The 27,372-nt window shown below is 35.2% G+C and overlaps 1 protein-coding gene across 2 annotated transcripts; it reads left to right on the forward strand.

The window, feature by feature from the left end:
* The first annotated feature begins 60 nt into the window (after window positions 1-60).
* LOC121371339 (BTB/POZ domain-containing protein 9-like) lies at window positions 61-26,335 on the forward strand. 2 transcript variants are annotated; one of them, XM_041497151.1, is made up of 12 exons: window positions 61-149; window positions 1,430-1,694; window positions 11,391-11,526; window positions 12,704-12,934; window positions 13,551-13,815; window positions 15,880-16,099; window positions 18,223-18,342; window positions 18,726-18,835; window positions 20,682-20,871; window positions 21,626-21,733; window positions 22,082-22,160; window positions 24,233-26,335. In XM_041497151.1, exons 2-12 carry the CDS (start codon window positions 1,510-1,512, stop codon window positions 24,554-24,556), a joined length of 1,968 nt encoding a protein of 655 aa, XP_041353085.1. In that variant the 5' UTR covers window positions 61-149; window positions 1,430-1,509; the 3' UTR covers window positions 24,557-26,335. The 2 variants fall into 2 exon arrangements, with proteins under 2 accessions (XP_041353085.1, XP_041353086.1); XM_041497152.1 differs by lacking the exons at window positions 61-149; window positions 1,430-1,694 and adding an exon at window positions 4,578-4,667.
* The last annotated feature ends 1,037 nt before the right edge of the window (window positions 26,336-27,372 follow it).

Raw genomic sequence — 27,372 nt, forward strand, 5'->3', positions numbered from 1 at the left:
TAGTACAATTTGTAATGTTTATGATGGAATATTTTGTTTTTGCGGATACTTTTATAAAAGGTGTTATGAGGAAAACATGTCTTCCGCTTTGCTGGTGATTTTGGAATATTGATTTGCATGTGTTAAATTTCTTTTTATAACTTTCTCAGGTTTGACATTATTCAACAGTATTGATTCATAGTGGATTTTTATTTTCCAGATCAATTTAATGAAGCAGTAACAAGCTTTTGTTCATTTTTAAAACTTAATTTACAGGGACCCCAGGCTGAGCCTGAGTGTAGATCGAATATTTTTATCATTATAAACTGGCTTTTAGCTATATTTTATAAATATTTTGTATTATTTGGATGTTTTTTTATATTCACTGATATTATGGACCAAAGATAGGTCAATGGTAAAGTATTTCACCATCATACAAAATGATTCAAAATTAATTGTTTAATTTTCTTGCTTATGTAAATATGTTTCATTCATCATTGTGTGCAATTTTTCTTCGAATTTAGTAGCATATTAAGTGGTGTTCTTACTATGCAGTTTGTTGCACTGAGTTGTCACATACAATTTGCCAATCCTACAAAAATCTAAAGAGTAACTATTTGTATTGTCTGGGAAGACGTTACATCATAAGATTCTGTGATGATGTCAACCAAAGCTTGCCAGTTTAAAGATACAGTAGAATCTTGTTGGGTCGAACTCAGAAGGGTCAAATACACTGCAACGCTCGAACCAAAAATGAAGTCCCGAGTTACACTAACATGATGGTGACCGAATGGAAGGAGCAGGAAATAGCCCAGTGATAAAGTGTTCGGTCTGGGATCGATCCCTGTCGGTGGGCCCATTGGGCTATTTCTTGTTCCAGCCAGTGCACCATGACTGGTATATCAAAGGCCATGGTATGTACTACCCTGTCTGTGGGATGGTACACATAAAAGATCCCTTGCCGTTAATCGAAAAGAGTAGCCCATGAAGTGATGACAGCGGGTTTCCTCTCTCAACCTGTGTGGTCCATAACAATGTCTGATGCCATATAACCGTAAATAAAATGTGTTGAGTGCGTCGTTAAATAAAACATTTCTTTCTTGTGACCGAATGGTTGGGTCGACGTACCTGATGGGTCGAACACCTTCTCAAGCACTGACAGGGTTCGAGCCAACATGATTCAAATGTATTTTGCATAAAAATTACCATTGAAGTAAAGAAATTATCAGTGTACAAAACGTAATGATGATATTATGTGTACATTACAATAAAACAATAGACCACATGAGAGTTCTGATTATTTTCGGTTTAGCAGTAAATTCTGGTAGATGAGACATTTAATTCTACATATTTATACTTCTGTGTACACATAATCCTATTTGCCATTCATTTTGACAATATATATATATATATATTTATTGTTTAACTTTAAGATTGTTTTGCATTTCAGTTGCTGGCTTGAGCTACATTTTTGCAATATGTAGTACTTAGGTATATCAATTGCTTCTGATGTTTGAATTTGGGTAAAAGATGTCTGATCAACATCATCTGCGATCGCCAACACCTGTTGGAATAGTTGACCATGTTAGTACTCTCTCGGAAAACTTGGCTGAGCTCGTTGAGAATGAAGATTACAGTGACATCACTCTGATCGTTGAGAAGACTCGCTTTCCTGGACACAAAATCATATTGGCTTCGAGGTCGGAATACTTTAGGTAAGCACCTTAAATCTGGACACGTTTTGTAAGCTGTGTTTTGTAGTATATCTTTTATATTAATTAAATTACAGTATTTAAACATACACACCGGTATTGGTCTTTGCATGCCTCTGAGAATTGAAAACCTGCTTGACCCATTTATCGGTTATGCAGCAGTAAATCCAGGTAACCCAGGGAACATTTTGTTTTCAAAATCTTGATTAGTGATATTTCTAATCATTTGAAAATTGATTAGCAACTACTGTTTAATGTTTTAAATTGTGTAGCGATCTCTGATACGATGCTCAACAAAATGTTATCTGACCCATATCTTTTTGTGCAGCAACCATTGTCAAAGTGTTGAAATAACTGTATTATATTTTGTATATAAATTAACCCACATACTGAAATAATAGTCGGAGTGTTTTCTTGCATAATTGGTCTTTTCTTTCCGTGGTCTGTACCTGTGGTTCTTGATTGGCAAATGTATATTTAGACAGTCCCTAGACACTGTGTCTAGACACACTAAAAAGATGTGCCTCTTTTATTAAGATCACTGGGTATTGTGTGATAACCTCAAATCGTAATGGACTTTACTGGCTTTATTACTGTAAGTGATTCTGTAAAACCCTTGATTTAGTAGACTTTCCCATCTAAAATCACAAAACTGACCAATTATGTAGTCCCAGAGAAAAGAAAATTATCACTTGGGTATCGTGAGTGGTCGTTTTTGCTCGAATATATCCTACCAATAGGCCTAATAATATGCATTTTTTCTTTGGATTTTTTAAAAGAAAAAAATACTATAAGTATAACTCCATTTCATTATATTGATGCAAATTGAAATATATTTAGTTAAATAGTTTATTATACTATCAAGTCATTTATGTTGTTTTACAAGTCAGGTTGATGAAAGTGAAGCGCCTTGTCGTAAATTAGAGCATTTGTTTACACTGTGCATAATAGAAAAGTTGGATCTGAGCTGAAGTCACTTCGCCCCAAGCTATACCACCGGACGTCACAAAAACGAAACAAAATGGCTGCCCCCAGTTAGCAGGAATAATCACGTTTTTTTATTAATTCTAAGATTACGCGTTTTTCATTTGTTAAAGTGTCAGTATGTGTTGGTGGTCTGGGTATGCATCTTTCCAACACATAAGGCTCTTGAAATATCGCTAATCAAGATTTTGAAAACAAAATGTTCCCTGATACCCTGTATCTAATTTTAATTACCGTATATCTTCGCCTGTAAGTCGATCTCGGCTATAAGTCGAGTCCCTAATTTCAAGCCCTGAAAACGTCTTTTTTTATTGACCCGTTTATAAGTCGACCCATGAAAAACAACTTATAAATATTGAAGTATTTCTTATTTTCAGCACATGAGAACAATAATGTACAATATTTGAACAAAAGAAAATTATTTTACAAACTTCGGTTTTCACGTTTTGTACATCGCAATATAATCAGACTATTCCAATCAAACTATCATTATTACATAGCATCAAAACGAAATATTCCCTTAGTAGAGAGTGAAAGCTTTTTGACTGTTACTGTATGGTACTGTACAGATGGTTTTGTGCACAGACAACAACTTTATTTATAAACACTGCCAACAGATCACTACGATAAAACTGAAAGTATCACGTTTTGCCGCCATATTAATACATGTAAGGAGGATAACTCTGGAAAGTACACTGGTTTTTGTACCAAATGATGTGTGTCCCTATTGCTCTAGATAGTGAACTGCAGAGATCAGTCTATTTTAAGGGAAATCTCAGTAATATTCATGAAGTTAATCACCGCCAAAACATTGTTTGAACAACCATTAATGCCAGTGACCAGATTTCAAAATAAACTCAGGCAACAGGTAGTTAGTATTGTTTACATTTTTACTATTAGTGATGACTGTTAATTTAACTAAGTGGACTGTTGTCTTGGCATGTGAGTGAGATCGTACGCCTTTTCGCATAACGAAAACCGTTCTAATGCCAAAAAAAAGGTTATAAAAAATAAATGTGTCAAATTAACATATTTGAGTATAAATACATGGCATACTTCAACAATAAAACTTGTAAAATAATCCCCAAAACAGTAATATTTTTTGGTGAAATTTTTTACCCTCTTATAAGTCGACCCCCCAAGTTATAAAATAATTTTTGGGTGAAAAAAATTCGACTTATAGGCGAAGATATACGGTATAAGTAAACTTGTTTGGACAGATGTATGTGAATGTTTTGCAGAAGCACTATAAACGTGCATGGGTTTTACCTCTACTGTGCATATGAATTTTCACCAATAATATTAAAGGAGCTCAATCACGGATTTAGTGGGCCTTGTTTCTCTAAATATGCATTATAAATGGAAATTACATTCATTTGGAATACCATACCTAGTTACTGTATGATCCAAAACATTTTAATTGAACTATGATTGAGGGAATTCCACGACATGCTTCATTTTTAAAATATGGACATTTTCTTGTAAAAAGTTAAAAAATATATGGAAAAACTGACTCGTAGTGATAGGCTATATATATACAACAACCGTATAATGTATTTGTGGATTTTATATAAACGATCGCCATGTATAGAGACTTGGCAAATGAGGGCCGGCTATATACATGGCAAATAATAAAAAATATATTATTTCATGACAAAAATAACCGCGAATACACTGAAATAAAATAATAAACTGTCGGAACATGAACTCACCATTTATTATTATTATTATTATTAGGCGCATGTGCAAATTATTTTGACTGGTTCGCCAAGTGGTATTTCGGTTTTAATGTATAGCGTAAAAAACCCCAGTGTACTGTTGCATGTTTTGTCATCCAAAGGTTGGCTAATTATTACTTAACCCAGTTGAATCCAGTTCTACTTGCAGGGACAAGTTCAGCCTGCCATTTGTGAGTGTGTGCACACACGTTAATCTTGCATTTTTATAGCCAAAACTCCTCCAGATAAAACACAGCCCCTCTACCCCAAAAAGGTAGTAGTAGGCTAATAATAATAATAATAATAATAATAGTAATAGTAGTAGTAGTAATAATAATTGTGTATTATTATTATTATTATATGTATTATAATGTTGGTAAAATCACGTCGCGGTGAGGTGAGGTGGGTGAGTGCGGTTGTTACAGAAATGTTACATAAATTTAGAGGGGGACCCGGGAGTGGTCTAAGCTTTACTAGTAGCCTATAAAAAATGTATTTTGAGTTTTATTGGCCCTTGCAATTTTGAGCATTTGAAATGTGACTAAATACAGCAAAATAACTTTTTAGTGATATTTATTTACGGTAAAATTAACTTTTTTACAAAATTTACGTAAGCAGCCTCAAAATTGCAATTTGTTAGTTTGTGTACTGTCCGTAGTTAGTTTCTCTTTCAGTTAATCTACCTCAGCCGCTGATAATTTGTAATTGTTATTTTTATTTATTTATTTATTCATCATCATCATCATCACCATTATCATTATTATTATTGTTACTATTATTATTTATTATTTATTTATTTATTTATTTATTTATTATAATTAATTTTTTGTTAGTACTGTAGGGACAATATGACGCTATTCATATATCTATGGAAAACGTACACAAAAGGGTCCGCTAAATTCATATACTCGCCCACCCCGTCCCGTTCCAAAAATGCACTGTTCGTACAGTACTTAATATGCATTCCTCCTGTTCCAGATGGTTCGGTAATATGGATCAATCAAATGCATGTACTTATTTACCGCCTATATACATTTTTGCTGTGAATATAGCCAGCCCTCGTTAGTGGAGGCTAGAGTAGTTTGATTTAAATCATGATTTAAATCACTGCAAAAAAATCATGCATTTCGAATTATTATTTTTTTATTATGTTTCATTTGATTTTTATGATTATTGCATTTATTTTTATTGATTATTTTGTAAAACGTGATTTATCAGTTAACTTGCAGTACAAAAAATGAAGTGTTATTTAAAATCAATTGTTACTTACGCTAGATAATTATTTTTACATATATTTATAATTGAATTGCAATTAGATTTCAACACCATGTAGTCTTAACAAGTCATACTGATCAGTGACAATTCCCCCAAATCTATGGTTGGGATGATCCTGGGAGATCAACACAATAGAAGGTGTCAAGTGAAGCCACTCTGCTTCAATGTGGTAAATTGGACGAATTTGGGGATGCTCTAAGAGTCAGATCTAACAGATGTGACTTGAAGTCACTGACTTCACGTGTCAAATCACCATATATAGCCATCCTGGCTAAACACCAAGTACTTAAACATTAACTCAATAATCCCCAAAATGTATTTTGTTAACTCATTTCTAGATGTTCGAGGTATTTCCTTTCAGAATGCAGTGAAGCTTCCAAATCGTGTATTTAATAGGGAGCAAGTATTCAATTCAGAAGCTCCAAATTAAAGTTAAAAAAAAAAAAAAAAAAAAAAAAAAATCTGAATTTAAAAAAATCTGATTAAAAAAGATTTTTTTTTTTCAACCCTTGTGGAGGCTATAGACACGACCTTCGTGTATATATATAGTCACATCGTATATAAACACCGTCTAGTTCAGAATATTCTTTAAAAATGTAACAATAGAGGTATTTCGCATTCCTATTGCGCATGCGCGCGAAGAGTAACGTCCCTTGACAAAATAGACTGAAACTAGTCTATTTACAAATTGGGGGGCGTGACAGACAGGTTGTTATGGGTGACTTGAGTAGCTTCGTAGGAGACTTTTAAACTTTGGCAACTAACATGTACATATTTCGAATTAGATGGTATAATGGCCGTAGAAAACGGTCCGCTGAAATTTACAGCGGAATGGTTCAAATTAAAGGGACATTCCTGAGTTTGCTGCATTGTAAGATGTTTCCGACTAATAAAATATTTCTACGATTAAATTTACATATTAAATATATTTTCTTGTTTAGAATACCAGTGTCTGTATATTCAATGTGTTTCTGATCGCCTTAATATTTGTAAGAAGCCCAGACTGGATTTTGTCTTCAAATAACTTCGTACATAAGAAAAAACTATATTTTAGGAAATAAGATGAAATTTAACATAGTACAAATATTACAACGATCAGAAACACGTTTAATATACAGCCTCTGATATTTTATGCAGAAAAATATATTTGATATGTAATTACAATCGTTAAAAAGTCTCTGTTAGTCGATAACATCTTAAAAAGTGCAGCAAACTCGGGAATGTCCCTTTAAAAAGCAGTGCAACAACTTGGACAAAGTCTCTGCGACTCGTACCCGAGGGTTTTGATAACGCCAGATTAAAAGACTATCTCGTAAAAAGTATAAACAAAACAGTTGACAGATTCCATAGGTTATGCCATCGACAGGTTATGGCATCGATCGATATATATATTTGAGAGAGAGAGAGAGAGAGAGAGAGAGAGAGAGAGAGAGAGAGAGAGAGAGAGAGAGAGAGAGAGAGAGAGAGAGAGAGAGAGAGAGAGAGAGAGAGAGAGAGAGAGAGAGAGAGAGAGAGAATACACACACACACACACACACACACCGATTAAGACAGGTGGCCGCTGAGTACAGGTTGCCACATATATAGTCTTTAAAACATTTGTTGTTGTTTCTTGTTTTACCGTCTGTACTGCTAATTAACGGATTTGTGCTTCATAGTTGACTATAAATCAACTTTTGACATGTTGTCTCCTTCAGAAATAATGCAAATAGAATATATTAAATTAACCGTTCTCCACAATTTTGTTTTCTTTTTCCATTTAATTATTTAATTCCAACTTCATGCGATGTATTGTTATAGTAAGTGAATCTACAAATGTCAAGCGTAGCCTGCCCAGAGGCAATTAGATGCATGTCAGAATCATACTTCCTTAATTGATACACAGTGGAGATGTCGGGACTGAATGGGTACTAGTATTCCTGAAGGTGTGAAGATCAGTTATTTGCTGCACCTTGTCGCTGTTGTTAAAATATCCCTTTTATATCAGAGTAAAACTTTACTGTGGCCGCTTAATGCAGGTATTTTAGCGATTTGGGATCCGATTTAGGTGGCCGCTGGCCGCGTTAGACAGGTGACCGCTTATTACAGGTGCATTTACATTATAAATCGCTTGGGAGGAAAAAAGTGACCTCTTAAGGCAGGTGACCGCTGAGTACAGGTGGCCGCTAGGACAGGTTTGACTGTATATATATATATATATATATATATATATATATATATATATATATATATATATATATATATATATATATATATATATATATATATATATCAGAAGGTGTTTTGTTGCATTTTTCTTAGTGTCTATCTAATTGGGAAAAGTTAAAAAAAGGAATTGATTTTATGCTGTTACATGTATATCCATAAAGTGGGAATTTAAAAAAAAAGGGGGATTTGAGGGGAGGGGGGGTTTGAAGGTAGGTGCCGTTCTGTTTACCCATACACACATTTTTATACAGTGTCAACATGAACGCATTGGGTATTATACGAAATATATTTATTTTCTTTACTGTTAATGTGTTTTCCACCATATCTAAGTATATAAAATACTAGACGGAACGTCCTGTACACAGCCGTCATCACTCTATATATATTCATATATCATTATTATTATTATTATTATTATTTAAGGAGTGTCTGTTATTTCTTTTACGTTCATCGGGGTATGAACAAAATAAATCATCTGTAAATTGTGTGAATCGGCGAAGCCGTTCTCACATAAGTTTGCGGATGATTTTTTTGTTCATACCTAGATGAACGTAAAAGTAATAACAGACAATACTTATAATTAAATTTGAAACACACTGAGTAATAATAACATTAAAAGTTCATATATATATATATATATATACTCTTCAAAAGAAGAAACGCAAAACCACATTGTCGTAACATTTGGAGAATTGATTTAATTATTGAATGGTGAGTCCGATAATTACCAAATGTTGCAGGATTGTTCACAATTCACTCTAGTCCATTGTGAGTAAGTGATAGGACACACCACCAAGGTCAAGGTCATCTGGAGTCAATACCGGGTGTGGCCTCCGCGTGTGTTGACAACTGCCTGGCACCGCCTGCCCATTGAAGCAACCAGAGTACGGATGACGTCCCGGGGGATGGTGGCCCACTCGGCCTGCAAGGCTGCTGCCAGCTCGGGCAGGGTCTGGGGCTGTGGTTGTCGCTGTCGGAGGCGTCGGTCCAACTCGTCCCATAGATGCTCAATTGGGTTCAAATCCGGTGATGTCGATGGCCAAGGAAGGACATTAATGTTGTTGTTCTGTAGGAAAGCCATTGTGAGACGTGCTGTGTGAGGCCTGGCGTTGTCATGTTGGAACACTGCGTTGGCGTTGGCCATAACTGGAACGATGTGTGGCCGGAGGATCTGGTCAATGTAGCCCTGTGCATTCAGGTTGCCCTGCACATGGACCAGGTCAGTTCTGCCAGTGTGTGAGATGGCTGCCCACACCATGACACTACCCCCGCCGAATCTGTCCACTTCCTGCACGCAGTTTGCCGCATAACGTTCACCACGACGCCTATACACGCGACATCTTCCATCATGACGTCGGAGCAGAAATCGGGACTCGTCACTGAACCACACCTGTCTCCATCGCAGTTGAGGCCATTGTCGATGAATCTGGCACCACTGCAGTCGGAGTCGACGGTGTTGTGGTGTTAAGATGACACCTCGAACTGGACGTCTGGCACGAATTCCTACCTCACGTAGGCGGTTCCGTACGGTCTGGTCGGATATCCTGCGCAAACCTGGTATTGCTGCGGCTGTGGAGGTGGCAGTAGTCAATCGTTCCCGAAGGTGGCGTACCCGGATGTAGCGGTCCTGCCCGGGGGTAGTGACCCGTGGTCGACCGGATCTAGGGAGGTCACGTGTTGATCCATGTTGCTGGTAACGGTCCCACAGTCTGGAGATGGTGCTTGGGGACACATGGAATGCCCTGGCAACGGCCGTTCTGGATTCGCCTGCGTCTAGTCGGCCGATGGCATTGTTTCTCTGCGGTTCACTGAGACGTGGCATGTCCTGGATTGTCAACTGTCGGCCAGATACAGAGGCCAGGCAAGCGAACACCCTGCACTTTTATACTGTCGGTGTTCATGTTGCACGTGCAGACAACGCACGTGCAGTGGTGACATGGTTTGCACGTGGCTGCGTTTTTGCGAATATTCACATTTTGGAACTTTATTGTACAGTAGCTGCGTTTTATCGAATGTAACCGTGGGAATGTGTTTGGGACATGCAATGACCTTATATTCACAAAGCATGAACCGGTAGGAAACATAAAATCGGAGTTATAACCCATTTGTACCCTTTTGCGTTTCTTTTTTTGAAGAGTATATATATATATATATATATATATATATATATATATATATATATATTCTGTCGAGTATTGTCTGAAATATACATATATTTTCTGTATATACAAAATATATATTTATTTATTTTATTTACTGTTTACTACCATATCTAAGTAGAGAATACTAGACCGCCCTGTATAGGAACGTTCTGTACATAGCTGTCCTGACTACATATATTTTTTATATATTTACACACGCCACGTTATATATTTTATTGAGTATAATTCGAAATATACATATATTTTCTTTATATACAAAATATATATTTATTTTCTTTACTGTTAATGTGTTTTCCACCATATCTAAGTATACTAGACCGCCCTGTGTAGGAACGTCCTGTACAGAACTGGTAAGGTTTTGGTCCCTTATGCGTTCACTGGCTTCCCTCCTACAAAATGTACCGAACAAACCCTCGTACTTAGAGTAACATTAAAATTGTTTTCTACGTGAAACGATTACCCACAAACGTTTCCGATATCCATTGGCTGGATATCGATGGAAGGATAACGAATTTCCCGGACATATGCGATTGGAACAGTTATTAATTGAACAATGGTCGTGGCCTCCCATTGCTTTTGCCCCCCAATTTGCAGATAGGTCTATTTTGGCGAGATCTCGCGAAATCTCGTGGTTTGCGTCCTCGAGTAACTCCGCAACGGGCACATGCGCAGTGGAACGAGAAAGAGGACTATTCCTATCTCAAGTCGGCTGTTATGGCATATTTTGTATAATAATGAATTTGACAAGGTGGAAAATGATGGTGTTTATGATCCAGATGTTTAGAGTTTTTCGCGTATGATTAACGATAAATTTACCTATAGATGCAAAGGCCTAACTAGTCGGGGATTGTCGACATTTAACATCCTTCTGTTACTAAAATAAATTAATGTATAAGCTTAATATCATTCAGTACATGTTTTTATTAATTTTTAATAACTTATTTTCATTGGGGTTTTTTTTCTTCTATTTCCCTACATCGCAGAGGACGGTCAAGCGTTCTCGTTACACAAGCTTGGTAAATCGCTTTGGCACTGCGCTTATTCAGGGAATGCCTGTCACGTGACTCAAAATAATACGTCACACCTCTGCTCTCCAAATAGCCATTATTTTTCTCAGAATTATGGACAGTACCCATAATTCAATTATTTTTTATAAAATATCATTAATAAGTGTGATATGGTGGTTATGTAGATGGTTCAATAAAGTACTTTTAGGTACAAATCAAATGTATATATTGTCATATAATGTTTTGTTGGGTCAATAATTAAGTCAACCATCCGTGACAGAGTGCGTTTAATGTAAGTTCCGTGAAAAATCCTGTGAAAAGCCCAACTGTTATTTTCTGTTGTAGAGCTTTACTATTTGGAGGAATGAAGGAGTCATTGCCTGGAGTGACGGAAATTGTTCTCCAGGACACACCACCAGTAGCATTTTCGTCTTTACTCAAGTACATGTACACTGGTCGCATGAATCTGCTGGACTTTAAGGTAAGATAGAACAGTGGACCTATTTCACTGAATAAAGCAGCAGATACATTTCTTATTATGGAGAAGATGTTTCATATTTATTGACAACTATCACTGTATCAGGCATCTGAAAATTGCAAAAACAATCTTGTTTGTCTTGTACTCGTACAAATCTAAGTTTGATATAAGCAACATTAGTATACTATGTACAGTAACAATACACATTCTGATGTGACACCACTTACAGTGAAATAACAGTTTCTAGAAACTTTCTGCTATGAAGATGACAGCTCCTGGTAGTTATTTCACCAGTGAATGATAGCACTGATAATTCACTGAATGTTAAATATGTAATAAATAATTCTTATCAGGTATGCAGAAAAAGAATAGAACTGCTAGGAGTTTTTTTTATAAAGAAATTATGTTGATTTGTGCTGGCCCATCTTGTGTTTTATGCTGCAGTAAATGACTACCCTGAATAAATATTGTTCAGTGATATAACTAGTGTGGGGAATTGGTTGGAATTTCATCATTGGTCATTGATTAAATAATCAGCACGAATTGAGTTGTAAATTCTGAAAGTGCACATTGAAAGAATGTACCAGGAGCAAAAGGTCTATTTGAGAATTGATCATATGGGAGAGTGAGAGACATGGTAATAAATATTAGAACTTTCCCTACCGGTCGATAAGAAAATTTGTTTTCTGGACCTTTTTTTTTTGGAATGCCTCAAGATATTGAGCTTACAGATAAAGTTTGACTTTTATGGCTATTTACCCATTTTTCACAGAGTTATGGCCCTTGAACATATGAGATAAAAGAAAGTTCTGGGCCCGGTAGAGGACATGCTTAGAATACTTGTTATTTTATGTGTTAGGTGGGTCAGCCGAGTCTTTTCCCCTTTGTTCATATGCTTTCAAGAAAAAATGTAGTTTGTGGTTAGTTATATAAAAACCCAACTTTCCGTCACTCCCGTTTGATCAATTCTGAAACAGCCCAAACTGTACCCTCCTGCCCCAGAATTGGTCACTGGCAATGTCAGAGATTAAATCTGGGGTGGGTGTGTCTGAACCTTTGGGATATGGGCATGTTAAAACCATTCACAGTGCTTGCGTTCACCGATTCTATTTTATAGTGATATTTCGTTTGCATAGTGGAAAGATTGGTGCACATAATGTTCTTACTTTTTCTTTAACAGGAAGAGAATTTGTTGGATATTCTTGGACTTGCACACAGATTTGGTTTTGTTGAATTGGAGTCTTCAATCTCGGATTATTTGAAAGCTATTCTGAACATTAAGAATGTTTGTGTTATTTATGACCTGGCCAACATGTACAGTTTGACATCACTGTGTAATGTGTGTAAGGAATTCATTGAGCGGAATGCTTCCGAGATCCTGCGCTGTGATTATTTCTATTCACTATCACAGGTGCGTTGCTATTCAGTAAAAACTTTTATGGAATGTATTATTATTATAATTATTATTATGAAAATGTTTACACTAAAATGTAAGAATTTGAGTTGGGGGAAAAACTTTTACCAATTTGGTGGACTTAAATTTTTTGTATATTAGTTTGCCCACAGCCAACCATTTAGATGAAACCTAAAATGGAATTTTTTATTTTGAGTTTTAAAAATAAAAATAATTTATTCTATTCAAATGATGTAATGTTAAAGGTTATTAACTAGAATGATCTATTGGTACCCAGTGTTACAGGAAATCAGCTTAAAGTGCTTTGTAATGCTTCAGATTATTAATGCCCAGCAGTATTTTGTGAAATAATGAAAACTTGATCTTTCTGTTAATATGAGAAATAAAATAGCTATTTGTTATTTCTGGTTTAATCTCCCCCCATCACAACCAGTGTCCCATGACTGGTATATCAATGGCCATGGTATGTGCTGTCCTGTTTGTGGTAAAGTGCATAAAAAAGATCCCTTACTGCTAATTGAAACTTGAAGACTAAGTGTCAGAATTATCAAATGTTTGGTATCCAAGTGCTATAGTTGTCTTGTTAAATAAAACAAACTAACTTCTACTTCAGTCTTCTGCTAGGCAGTTGTTGTCAAGAGATTCTTTCTGTGCCCAAGAAATAGACATTTTCTGTGCTGTGCGTGAGTGGGCAGAACACAACCCTGGCCAGGACCCGACGCCAATACTGGACATGGTCAGACTACCACTCATGACGATGAACGAACTGCTCAACATTGTACGGCCCACAGGACTCGTCTCCCCTGATGTCATTCTAGATGCCATCAACACACAGATCCAGTGTAGAAACAACAAACTACAGTACAGGGGATATCTCAGTAGGTTTTCTTTTGTTTAGTGTCTTAATGCATTCCTTTGTTTCTCTAAGGGCTTTCTTACTTAAAGGAATGCTAAAGCAAGGCTTTTGGACTGGTGTGCATATTCAACGATACATAATGCACATTATTGCTTAATATCAACAAGTATAATCGTATAGTTAATTAATAAAACGGTTAAATGTGACGGCTGTTATATATAACGGGCGCAGCCATTTTGTACCATCCCAGTGAATGGTGAGCTGGTGGTTACGTAATACCTAACGTGTCATGTCAGGAATTAGTCTTTGAACTGAAGAAACAAAACATAACTGATTTTTGCATGTGCATCGCAATATTCTGTAATAATATCTATCCCAGTAACACAGCAATGTGTATATGTGGTTTATTTTTCAATACAAAATAAACCACCATTGTCAAAGTGTTGAAATAACTGTATTATATTTTGAATATAAATTAACCCACGTACTGAAATAATAGTCGGGAGTGTTTTCTTGCTTAATTGGTCTTTTCTTTCCGTGGCCTGTACCTGTGGTTCTTGATTGGCAGGTGTACATTTAGACGGTCCTTAGACACTGTGTCTAGACACACTAAAAAGACGTGTCTCTTTTATTAAGATCACTGGGTATTGTGTGATAACCTCAAATCGTAATGGACTTTACCAGCTTTATTACCATAAGTAATTCTGTAAAACCCTTGATTAAGTAGACTTTCCCATCTAAAATCACAAAACTGACCAATTACGTAGTTCCAGAGAAAATAAAATTATCACTTGGATATCGTGAGTGGTCGTTTTCGCTCGAACGTATCCTACCAATAGGCCTAATATGCATTTTTTCTTTGGATTTTTTAAAAGAAAAAATACTACAACTCCATTTCGTTATATTGATGCAATTTGAAATATATTTAGTTAAATAGTTTATTATACTATCAAGTCATTTATTATACAAGTCAGGTTGATGAAAGCGAAGCGCCTTGTCGTAAATTATAGCATTTGTTTACACTGTGCATAATAGAGAAGTTGGACCTGAGCTGACGTCACTTCGCCCCAAGCTATACCACTGGTCGTCACAAAAATGAAACAAAATGGCTGCCCCCAGTTAGCAGGAATAATCAATTTTTTTTTATTAATTCTAAAATTACGCGTTTTTCATTTGTTAAAGTGTCAGTATGTGTTGGTGGTCCGGGTATGCATCTTTCCAACACATAAAGCTCTTGTTGGAGTTTAGTCTACCTTTAAAGGATTTTCCATTTTAATAATGTACACTGGACAAAAGTGATAGAACAACATTCTAATTATTTAATTATTGATTGAAAGTGATACCTTAATTTTTTTTTTTAAACTTTCCCACTTGCATATTTATAATAATGGGATCTAGTGAAAATCCGACCTTATGGTAGTACTAAACCAAATAACTTCCGGCTGGGTCAAAGTTCGAGGTGCACCCAACTTTTGATAGTCCTGTGATTGGTGATAAATGTGAGTGTGTTGGTTGTAAAAAAAAGCAATTTTATTTCATCTAGTACCACTGTGTCAAGTAGTCTTTTGCCTGAAAAATATATGGGGTACCTGTAAAAAAGACGTACTCAAATGTTTTGCGTACTAGGGTAGTCATAGACGCTACCTGTTATCTCAGAAATGAGCAGCTTGACACCCAATTTTTTCTGATTCACTTTAAGGGTGAGGGGTGGTAGTATTTATATTCATGGCGTTCATTTCGATTGATATGCTGCAAGTAGGAGTTTTAGCCACATATGTTACTATTGTCGTTTATGGGATTTATACACCGTTATAGACTATTAATTGCCAACAGTTGCCATAATATTTGTAGGATTTATAACAAATCACATGAGCTGATCTTGTACAACCATTGCAGATTGTACAGCAGATTTTAAAAATTAATTTGCACATGTTGACCATAATTTCTTAAATAAAATCACTGTAATTTGTAAAAAAAATAATTTAAGAAACATTCATCATGCTTCAATTTAATAAGACAATAAGTACTTCAAATATAGGTGATAATGTCTTTTTGGTGCTGTTTTTAACCGTATTGTTTTGTTCAGTGATGGATGAAAATGTTGCAACATCACGGCATGGAAGTCAGGTTCTTCGTGGTGAGATGAAGTCGTCACTTCTGGATGGAGATCGTCGGACCTATGACTTGGATCGTGGCTTCTCTCGTCACCCGATTGACGATAACAATGGGCAGGGAATAGTTGTCAAGCTAGGTCAGGCTTTTATGATCAATGCCATAAACATGTTGCTGTGGGACAGAGATATGAGGTAAGCTTTACATTATTGTAAAACATAAATTATGCACATAGTTACTTTGATTGTCAGTTAGGGAACTTTATGTCAAATTCAAGACATAAGAGTGATTTTACTGATGAAGGAACCACCTTGGGTGATGGAAGTGCAAGAAAAAGACAATGCCAGTGTTTTTTCACCAATTGAGCATCACTTAATTTTTCCAGATTCTAAATGAGATGGGCACTTAACTTTGACCTTCCATTGCTAAATCACTTGGAATCCAATACTATGTGAAACAATACTAATCTCTTTATTTAATCCTATTTGTGTGAAATAGTAAACTCAACCTACACTCCAGTGGGTTTGATCTCATAATGAAGTTAAATATATATATATATATATATATATATATATCATCTCCATTACCAAGTCAGTGGTTATTGATTGATGGTGTCAGAGTTCAGGTGAAATGTTATGTGTATATTATGTATTTACATTTATGCCCATCCTGCCATGGAGTATTAGACTTGCTTGTCCTTTGTGATTGATATGTACATCTCAATCAATCCGAATAAACAAAAATTAGATTATTACTTACATCAGGGCCTGTACTTATAAAACTTAAAGTCCAGACTTTAATAAAGTCCAGACTTTAATGTAATGCTATTTGAATGGCGTTGCCATGACGTTGAAGTCTGGACTTTATTAAAGTCTAGACTTTAAGGTTTATAAGCACGGGCCAGACCTCACCATTTAAGGGCAGCTATCACTTTCGCTCCTAATCACTCCCTGCAGACTCATTCAAGAAGAGTGATTTTTAACTCCCCTTATACTGTGCATTGTTTTATATCATTTCAATTTATTTTTATGCTTATATCCAGTTAAGGTTCACCAAGCTGTCCTGGGCACACATCTCAGCTATTTGGGCTGTCTGTCCAGACAGTGGGCTAGTTGTTAGTAGTTAGTGAGAAAGAAGAGGGTGTAGTGGTCTTACACCCACCCACTGAGTCGTTAAAACTTGCTCTGGGTGGGAGCCGATACTGGGCTGCGAACCCTGTATCTACCAGCCTTAAGTCCGATGGCTTAACCACGAGACCACCGAGGTCCGTTTTTGTATCAATATGGTAACATCTTAAATAACTCATCATATTCTAAGTTAGGGGAGAAATTAATCGCTCCCTTAAATGTTTTCATGTCATGGCACCGGCCTCGGTGGCGTCGTGGCAGGCCATCGGTCTACAGGCTGGTAGGTACTGGGTTCGGATCCCAGTCGAGGCATGGGATTTTTAATCCAGATACCGACTCCAAACCCTGAGTGAGTGCTCCACAAGGCTCAATGGGTAGGTGTAAACCACTTGCACCGACTAGTAATCCATAACTGGTTCAACAAAGGCCATGGTTTGTGCTATCCTGGCTGTGGGAAGCGCAAATAAAAGATCCCTTGCTGCTAATCGGAAGAGTAGCCCATGTAGTGGCGACAGCGGGTTTCCTCTCAAAATCTGTGTGGTCCTTAACCATATGTCTGACGCCATATAACCATAAATAAAATGTGTTGAGTGCGTCGTTAAATAAAACACTTCTTTCTTTCATGGCATGGCCTGCTTATATAACAGCATATTCCTATTTTAAATTTTGTTAGCCATTTTGCCAGCTTTGTTTTATTTAACATAACAGTAGAACCTATCACCATTTGCGAGGTATAGATAAGACAATTCCAACCCCAAGGGACAAAAAAATTTTCTCCAGAGGGTTGGAATTGCCTTATCTATACCTCACACCGGTGATTGATTCTTTTTCTTTCCTATTTAATTCAATAACAAAACATTAATTTTGTAAGCTACGGTTTGTTTATTGTAGAACGATTTGTAAATGTGTTGACAAGTGTGTAATCATAAATAATACCTGGTGTTCTCACCAACGAGTGTGTAAGAATGATTTACCTAGCACCGGCGTGCTAGAAAGATTTATCTAGTACCGTGCAAAAGCTAGCTAATTCAGTCCAGTGGGCAAGAAATTTATATCCATCACATTACACAAATAGTGAGGTGATTTTATTACCAATGTTTTGTGTTGTTACCTAGCAGTGTGTACATTGTCAGTCTTTGTTTTTTTCCACTTTAATGTTGTTAAACAAAACAAGCTTTCATTTTCTCTAGGTCGTATTCTTACTACATTGAAGTTTCTATGGATGACAAAGATTATGAACGTATAATTGATCACACACAACAGTTGTGTCGATCCTGGCAGAGATTGCGATTTCCTGAGAGAGTTGTTAGGTTAGTGGAACATTTGTGTGACTACTGGAAACCATTTATTATAAAACCGATTTTCTGCAGTCTGACCCAAATGTTAATAAGTTTGGTCAGTAGATACTTTGTTTTCATTTTTAGTTTTAAAGAAATGATATGAAAATTATTGCTGAAAATAAAATAAATTTTTAGTGAAATGTGCTATGTTCTAGAAGGCGTCATCTTACTGATACATTGCTCAATTAATGGATTGTTCAAATTATTTGTTAATTTATGTCACATAGATATGAAACAGCATATAATGGATATACGCCTGGTGAAATATGTAGTCACTTTCAGCTTTTATTATCGTCTTACAATAAAAATAAATCTATGACTAATTGTTGAAGCAAAACTTATTTTACTTTCAGATATATTCGGATCGTGGGTACTCATAATACAGTGAACAGAGTCTTTCACGTAGTGGGAGTTGAGTGTATGTATATGTCGACGCCATGTACATTGGAACAAGGTTTACTTGGTATGTCTTCACCTGTAGCATATTCACATTGTTAAGCAATCAAGGGAAGTCACAACTGATAAATTTACATCATACTGAATCATTTGCTAGAGCCTACAGGTTACTTATTCTTGTCATTATATGCTTTTTTTTGATCCCTCAACAACTTCATTAAGGGGGATGTTACATCTTACCCATGTGTATGTGACACACGATACCACTTCCATTTCTCATTCAATTTTCAAAAAACTTCACTTTTAGGTATAGGCTTAGACTTAAAGAGTATTTTTACATGCCCCTATACCACTAAGGTTTTAGGCATGTCCATCCCCGGTCCGGTCTCTCGATAGCCAGTGGCCTGACCCAGGACAGTTAGGTATAGGATGATATCTTGAACAAGTTCACATTTTGTCTCTCTCCATCAACGGTCAAGGTCATTGTTAAAAAAAATTGAAATATGTCACTTCTCTAGAGACTCATTTCTCATCTGATTTTAATAAATATATATGAAAATAGAATCATGTTGTAAAATTACATAACTTTAAACCATCACTAATATCTTGAAAATTGTTGGATGCTGTTAAACGTTTTAATACGTATTTCAAAATTAAAAACAAAATATTGGCTAATTAAGAGTTGGTGTGGTGGAAGCCAACAGAATAATCTTATAATAAGGTTAACTCTTTCCCTCCCATTCTCGACTACAGTTGAGACATGCAAAACAAACGTAAAAACCTATTCTCGACATAAACACAGCTGTCAACATTCACAGGAGTTATCTATCTTGATTCTGTGAATGCTAGAACATAGTAGAATGACAATCAAACACGTTGAGTGTATTTTGTTGACAAGTATCCATATTTAAGTTGTTATCTCAGTATCAAAAAGAAAACAAAAAATTATCTAAATTTGTGTAAACATTGATGATGTAACGTGCACATGGGTTCGATTTCATGAAATTTCTTTGAATTTATTTGTATAATTATTTCTTTTAAAACATGTTGGACATTATTATTGAATGAAAACTTAAGATTTGTAAAGAATGTATTCGCCAAAAATAACTGATAATACAGACTTTGAAGTAGATAATGGAAGGATTACTCGTCGTCGATTGAAAGTCAAAATTAAACTGTCAAACAATAAACAATGACGTCATGGATCATGATCGTAGGGTTTACAAAACAAAAAACAAAAAAAATATATTAATAAGTTCTTCTGTAAATTTTATTTCGGTAACTAGACTCACTAATATGTTCTCTAAACTATGACACATCAAAATAGTTTTAAATTAGTTTTGTTTTTACAATTTGAGGTTGAATAATGTACGTTCAAAATTACATTTCACGCTGGAAACTTGGGTTAGTGATGACGTTTTCTGGTTGTAAAGCTGGGTGGATAAGAGTTAAATGAAAATAAATAAAGATATTTATTATTACTCTAACCTCATAAGAAAGCTGGGTTGGGATGTAACCCAGTGGTTAAAGCGCTCGCCTGATGCGTGGTCAGTTTAGGATCGATTCCCATCGGTGGGCCCATTGGGCTATTTCTTGTTCCAGGTAGTGCACCACAACTGGTATATAAAAGGCCGTGGTATGTTCTATCTTGTCTGTGGGATGGTGCATATGAAAGATTCCTTGCTGCTAATTAAAAAGAGTAGCCCATGAAGTGGTGACAGCAAGTTTTCTCTTTCAATATCTGAATGGTCTGTAACCATATGTCTGACGCCATATAATCGTAAATAAAATGTGTTGAGTGCGTCATTAATTAAACCATTTCCATTTTCATATTCATAAGAAAGTTTTTAATGATATTTTATGTTTGATGTGATTTTTTTTACTTGTATTGTAATTTTGTAATTTAATTCCAGTTCCAACCGAAAATGTTGCCACAATAAAGAAGAATGCGTGTGTGATTGAAGGTGTGTCGCGTAGTCGTGACGCGCTCATCAATGGTGAGACGCGACACTACGACTGGGATTCTGGGTATACCTGTCATCAGCTAGGTAGTGGGGCCATTGTCGTCCAGCTCGCACAGCCCTACATAATAGACTCCATAAGGTTTGTCTTGTCATATTTATTTAACCTCTGATTATCACACCATTTCACAATTTATTGTTTTAGCATATACAGTGCTTATAAAGCAAAATTCTTTGCAGTGGCTTGTTATGTTCCAGTAACTTCAGGTGATTCCATATTCATCTGTGTTTTTAAAGAACATTTTTCAGTTTTCACATGCTCTGCCTTTGAATTGGATTCCTTTAATGATTAATGTCAGATTGTCATTATTTATTGTCAGTTTGTGATGCTTATTTCCCCCAATGTTACACTTATATTGTCTTTTCCGTGTGTATGTTGCTCTGACAGTTTGGACAGATTTCTTTTTAATACACTAAGAACATGTTCTTGATAACACTTTATCATAAATTCACTTCCTTGATTGATTGAAAACTTATTTTGTTGCATAAACAACAAAAGGATTGGGCACAAGTTTGCCAAATTACTGGGCCTTTTCCTGTATATATACATACAATATAATGGCAACAATTACTTAATTATAATATAATAGTAATGTATACATATAAAATGTGTTTACAAATGTATTTTAATAACAATCAAATTGAGGAAAAGAGGGTGTTATGGACACAACCCCTGCAATTGCCCACGGCAGTCGGCAATGCCATGGAGTGTTTCATTCTCCACAGCACTTTTTTGCTGTGAACTATATTAGAAATTTGTTTAAGGCATGTTTTTTGCTGTGGACATTATTTATTCTAAGAGTGTTACCTCATTGTGGGTTCCTATAATTTTTCAGATTACTGTTGTGGGACTGTGATGACAGAAGTTACAGTTATTATGTTGAGGTGTCCACAGACCAGCAAAAGTGGCAAATGGTGGCTGACAAGAAAAATGAAGCATGCAAGTAAGTGTGTCGGTAATGTGTTAGAATGTTTTGTAATCAGTTCACTAGATTATCAGTTTTGTCATTAACAAGATTATCAGTTTTGTAGTTAAAAACGATTATCAGTTTTGTCCGATGTGTCTGCTTAACAATCTAATTAACATCAACATTAGGTTGATGAAGATTTGTTAAAGATTAGTATTACCAGATTACTAATTGATTTTTAAAGTGCAACCATCTACATGTACTTGAAAATATTTGCATTCCTGTTATTGTGAGATGTGTATTGTTCTTCTGATAGGTTTTAGAAGTAATTATTTTACTGCTCATAAACACTCATTATAATGAAATAATATTTGATGTTTTTAGATCTTGGCAGACCATCAGGTTTGAACGAAGACCTGTTGCACTTATTAGGATTGTGGGAATACACAACACAGCCAATGAGGTAATAGCGTTATACACAAATCAGCACTTGTTTTATAATGTAACACATCACTATACACCAATCAACACTTTAATGTAACACGGCACTATACACCAATCAACACTTGTTTTATAATGTAACATGGCACTATACACCAATCAACACTTGTTTTATAATGTAACACATCACTATACACCAATCAACACTTGTTTTATAATGTAACACAGCACTATACACCAATCAACACTTGTTTTATAATGTAACACGGCACTACACTCCAATCAACACTTGTTTTATAATGTAACATGGCACTATACACCAATCAACACTTGTTTTATAACGTAACACATCACTATACACCAATCAACACTTGTTTTATAATGTAACATGGCACTATACATTAATCAACACTTGTTTTATAATGTAACACATCAGTGAGCACTATACACCAATCAACACTTGTTTTATAATGTAACACAGCACTATACACCCATGAACACTTGTTTTATAATTTAACACAGCACTATACACCAATCAACACTTGTTTTATAATGTAATACAGCACTATATACCAATCAACACTTGTTTTATAATGTTATACAGCACTATGCACCAATCAACACTTGTTTTATAATGTAACATGGCACTATACACCAACACTTGTTTTATAATGTAACATGGCACTATACATTAATCAACACTTGTTTTATAATGTAACATCAGTGAGTGCTGTACACCAATCAACACTTGTTTTATAATGTAACATGGCACTATACACCAATCAACACTTGTTTTATAATGTAACACAGCACTACACACCAATCAACACTTGTTTTATAATGTAACACAACACTATACACCAATCAACACTTGTTTTATAATGTAATACAGCACTATACACCAATCAACACTTGTTTTATAATGTAATACAGCACTATGCACCAATCAACACTTGTTTTATAATTGTATACAGCACTATGCACCAATCAACACTTGTTTTATAATGTAACACAGCACTATACACCAATCAATACTTGTTTTATAATGTAACACAGCACTATACACCAATCAACACTTGTTTTATAATGTTATATAGCACTATGCACCAATCAACACTTGTTTTATAATGTAACACAGCACTATACACCAAGCAATATTTGTATAATGTTATACAGCACTATGCACCAATCAACACTTGTTTTATAATGTAACACAGCACTATGCACCAATCAATACTTGTTTTATAATGTAACACAGCACTATACACCAATCAATACTTGTTTTATAATGTAACAGCACTATGCACCAATCAACACTTGTTTTATAATGTAACAGCAGTATCAGAAAGTTGTAGTTATTTTTTTATTTTTTTTGCATTCGTAAACAAACATGTAAAAATTAAGTTCTGTAGTTTTTGGTCATCTAAATTTTTTTTTGAAAATATTAGTAATATATGTAAGTTATTTATTTTTGTGATATTATTTTGATCTCATTCATAACGAACATTTAAAAAATAGTGTAGTGTTTTGTGATCTAAAGTTATTTTTGAAAATAATAAACGTTTCAGCATGTTTTTATATAAGTTATTAGTCCGTAACTGGTCCAACAACAAAAAACTAGGTTTCGTCTCCATACTTCTGTTCATATGTCTGTCTGTCATACATATTGTTTTTCTACATCTTTTTTGCAATGCCTTAAGATATTGAGTTGAAATTTGGTGTATAGGCTTATCATGTAAGTTACAGATCAAATAGCCCAGTGGTAAAGTGCTGGTATGTGCTATCCTGCCTGTGGGATGGTGCATATGAAAGATTCCTTGCTACTAATGGGAAAATGTAGCAGAATTCCTCTCTAAGACTATGTAAAAATTACCAAATGTTTGACATCCAATAGCCGATGATCAATAAATCAGTCTGCTCTAGTGGTGTTGTTAAACAAAACAAACTAACTTTTCATGGCAGTTTACCCATTTTTTGACAGAGTTATGGCCTTTGAACATAGGAAATTTATTGTACCCAGTAGGGTAGTGGTACTCTTAAAATGCTTGTTTATTTTTACTGCATTTGTAGACAAGCTGATTATTAACATTGCAGGTTTTCCACTGCGTCCACTTCGAGTGTCCCGCAGACATGTCGTCGGGCTCTGGGAGCTCCTCGGTTCACGTGCCTGCCATGGGAGTCTCCAGCATTTCGCTGGTGGCCGGTCCGCCAATCAGTCCGTCTGTGAGTGTTGCCAACCACTCCCTGAACCAGCCCCCCAGCCACCCGCTACACCCGGGGCGGGGCAGAAACCAGCGCATCTCGCCCCGCTTGCAGTCGCCCGATCCAGAGAGTCAAGACATGTACGCGGGCCCAGACTTCTGTTCTCAAGACACTCCTGAAGCAGACAGGATGGATGCCGACAATCATCGCAATTAACTGCACCATTCTGCACTTTAAAAAAATGTCCACAGCAAAAAAACCAAGCCATTGAGAAACCAAGGCAAAAAAGTGCCGTGGATAATTAAAAACTCCACGACATTGCTGGTTGCCGTGGGCAATTGTGGGAGTTGTGGGGTGTATTGTTAGTGTGTCCCAATGGGCTGCTGATATCACATGACTATATCCAATACGTTTTATTGGAAGAGTATGTACTAATTATGTTTTCAGTACTGATGAATTGTTAAAACACTTTAATAATTTCCTGATTATGAAATGTTTTATGTTAAATAAACTATCAGGAAATTAGATTAAGTACATGTGTTGCATTGAACAACATCAAATTCAAAAGGTGTCCAAGTTTTAACGCCTGACTTCTTGGTGTCGGAATTTAAAATAAATAATTCACAGTGCCTGAGTGCCTTAGAAAGTCTTACGTTTACTAGCTGCACAAATTATTTCTTTATTTTAATCAGTAATATCTAATATTTATTAAATTAAGTTGTTATGCTTTAAAATTCTTTGACTTTCTTTTCTTGACAAGAGTGTATTATCTAATGATCAGTTATCAGTATCAGGTAGTTTTTTGTTTGACTAATTCTATAATGTTCACAGTCATTTATAGACAATTTTCATTATATGAGAGTTCAACATGCTGGTAGGTGAGACTGTTTAAAGTTAAATTCATATGATCCAAACATAATTTTGGATATATAACTATGCATCAAACAAAAGGTTGTTACAATAGCAAGACTGCTGTGATCTTGTATACTACTGTAAATAACTAACGAATCAAATATATTTAAATAAACTTGAAGTTCAATGCAGAAATTATAGTAATAATTTGTAATAAATAGTGAATTCATGTTGACTAAGTCACTTTAGATGAAAGTAGACTATTATTTAGGTGTGTGAACAACTTTCTTCTCTCTCTCTCTCTGATGTAGATACATACCTAGTAGAGAAATATAATCATTTGATATAATAATTTTGAATTCAGTGTGGTATTCAATAATCTGGGTTCAAAAATATTTTATCAAGAAAACTCAAAATATTGGACTCTGTGTTTTCATACATCAACATGTATAGTAAATTTCAAGTACAAGATGATTTTCCCAATATGTTGTACTTGAGTTTTTATGACATCTTGTTACATGTTCTAGAGGAATCAAAAAATCTCAGCTGGATTATCTTGTTTAGGTTTGTATTGCTGTTGGCCATGGTTACCACTACATTTTAAAACATAACAATTATGTTTGCATAGATTTAAATAGTCCACTATCTGTGGAATCGGTACGATCCTTCATTGTTGAAAAGATAATGTGGGGTTGTTTTTTTTAAACTTTAAACCATAGTTTTGAATAAATTCACCATTGAATCACGTTTTGTGCTTTCTGCCATAGACTGCATATAGATACTTAGATGTGACATTAATTCAACTATAAAGTGTTAAATTGTTTAAAACAAGAAAATGGTACATTATCATTTAATATGTGAAGTAATGTTTGTAGTTTTAAAATTTATCAAGGTTTTGCTTGCCTGCACTGGTCATACTGTTACATAAACTTTGTTTTGGTTCTGTTTGTGGGGTTTTAATCTATATATGCAACTGGAGTGAATGATGGTGTATGTGGTATGTAGTTTGTATTTATTGGTATAGTTCTTAATGTGTATATTTACAATTTTATATTATTTAACAAAGTTGAACCTTAATTGCACTGACATTGTGCAATTACCTCTATTGATGATATTTTGTTGTATATTTGTGTATCTTAGATATAAATGTGAATGTTAAAAAAAAAAAAAACCGTCAACCAGTTGGGATAAATATAACAGTGACAATGACAGAAGAATCAAAGTGGAAACATCTAGGGGTTTTTTTTTCAGTAATTGATTAGAACACAGTCTGGATATGTCAAAGGATTAGTTTTCACACCATTATTCTCTGTCAGACTGTTCAGTTAAAAACATTGTTTGTGATTATAACATTTAGTTTATTCTTTTTCACTACATTTAAATTTAAAAAAAAAAAAAGAGTTAAAGTTTGTTTTATTGACACCACTAAAGCACATTGATTTATTAATCATCAACTTTGTATGTCAAACGTATTTTAATTTGACATATAGTCTTAGAGAGGAAACCTGCTACATTTTTCCTAAGGATATTTTATGTGCACCATCCTACAAATTGGGGAACGATCCAAGACTGATGATGATAACTAGTTTAACATGCCCATATACCACTAGGGTTTCGAACACGCCCATCCCGAGTCCGACCTCCGATAAGATCGGTGACCTGACTTGGGATGGAGGGGGAGGGTTTGAAAATGGGCAGAATTTTGAAAATAGCAATTAATAAAAAAGTTAATAGAATAAATAAATAAAAAAAAAAAGGTTACAAGCCAAAAAAAAAAAAATTGACTGCTCGGCCGAATATTTATATAATTTGGAGCATTTTAGAAGGACAGTCCAAAATTAAATAAGAGAAAGAAGAGAGGATCGGACTATTTAATAATATTTAAAAATAAAGAAGTAATTTTGACATAAAATTTTGAACGCAGATCTAAAAGTTTAAAGTCTGATTGATATGTCCATGCAAGTGGCCTCGTTAAGGCCGTTTGGGTGCACATCTTAAAGGGACAAGATGGGTTGCATCCCGTCAAGAAAACCCCTAGATTGACAGTCGATAGACGTTGAAGGTGAAGTGCTGTGCTGAAATACAGATCTTGAGAAGCCGGATCCGTCTGAATGAGAGAGTATCAGACTAGGGTATAGTCCAGTCGTCGTGACAGTGGATCAGGTGAGCCTTTTGCCCAT

This window comes from Gigantopelta aegis, chromosome 4 (genome assembly GCF_016097555.1).
Source record: "Gigantopelta aegis isolate Gae_Host chromosome 4, Gae_host_genome, whole genome shotgun sequence".
NCBI lineage: Eukaryota > Metazoa > Mollusca > Gastropoda > Neomphalida > Peltospiridae > Gigantopelta > Gigantopelta aegis.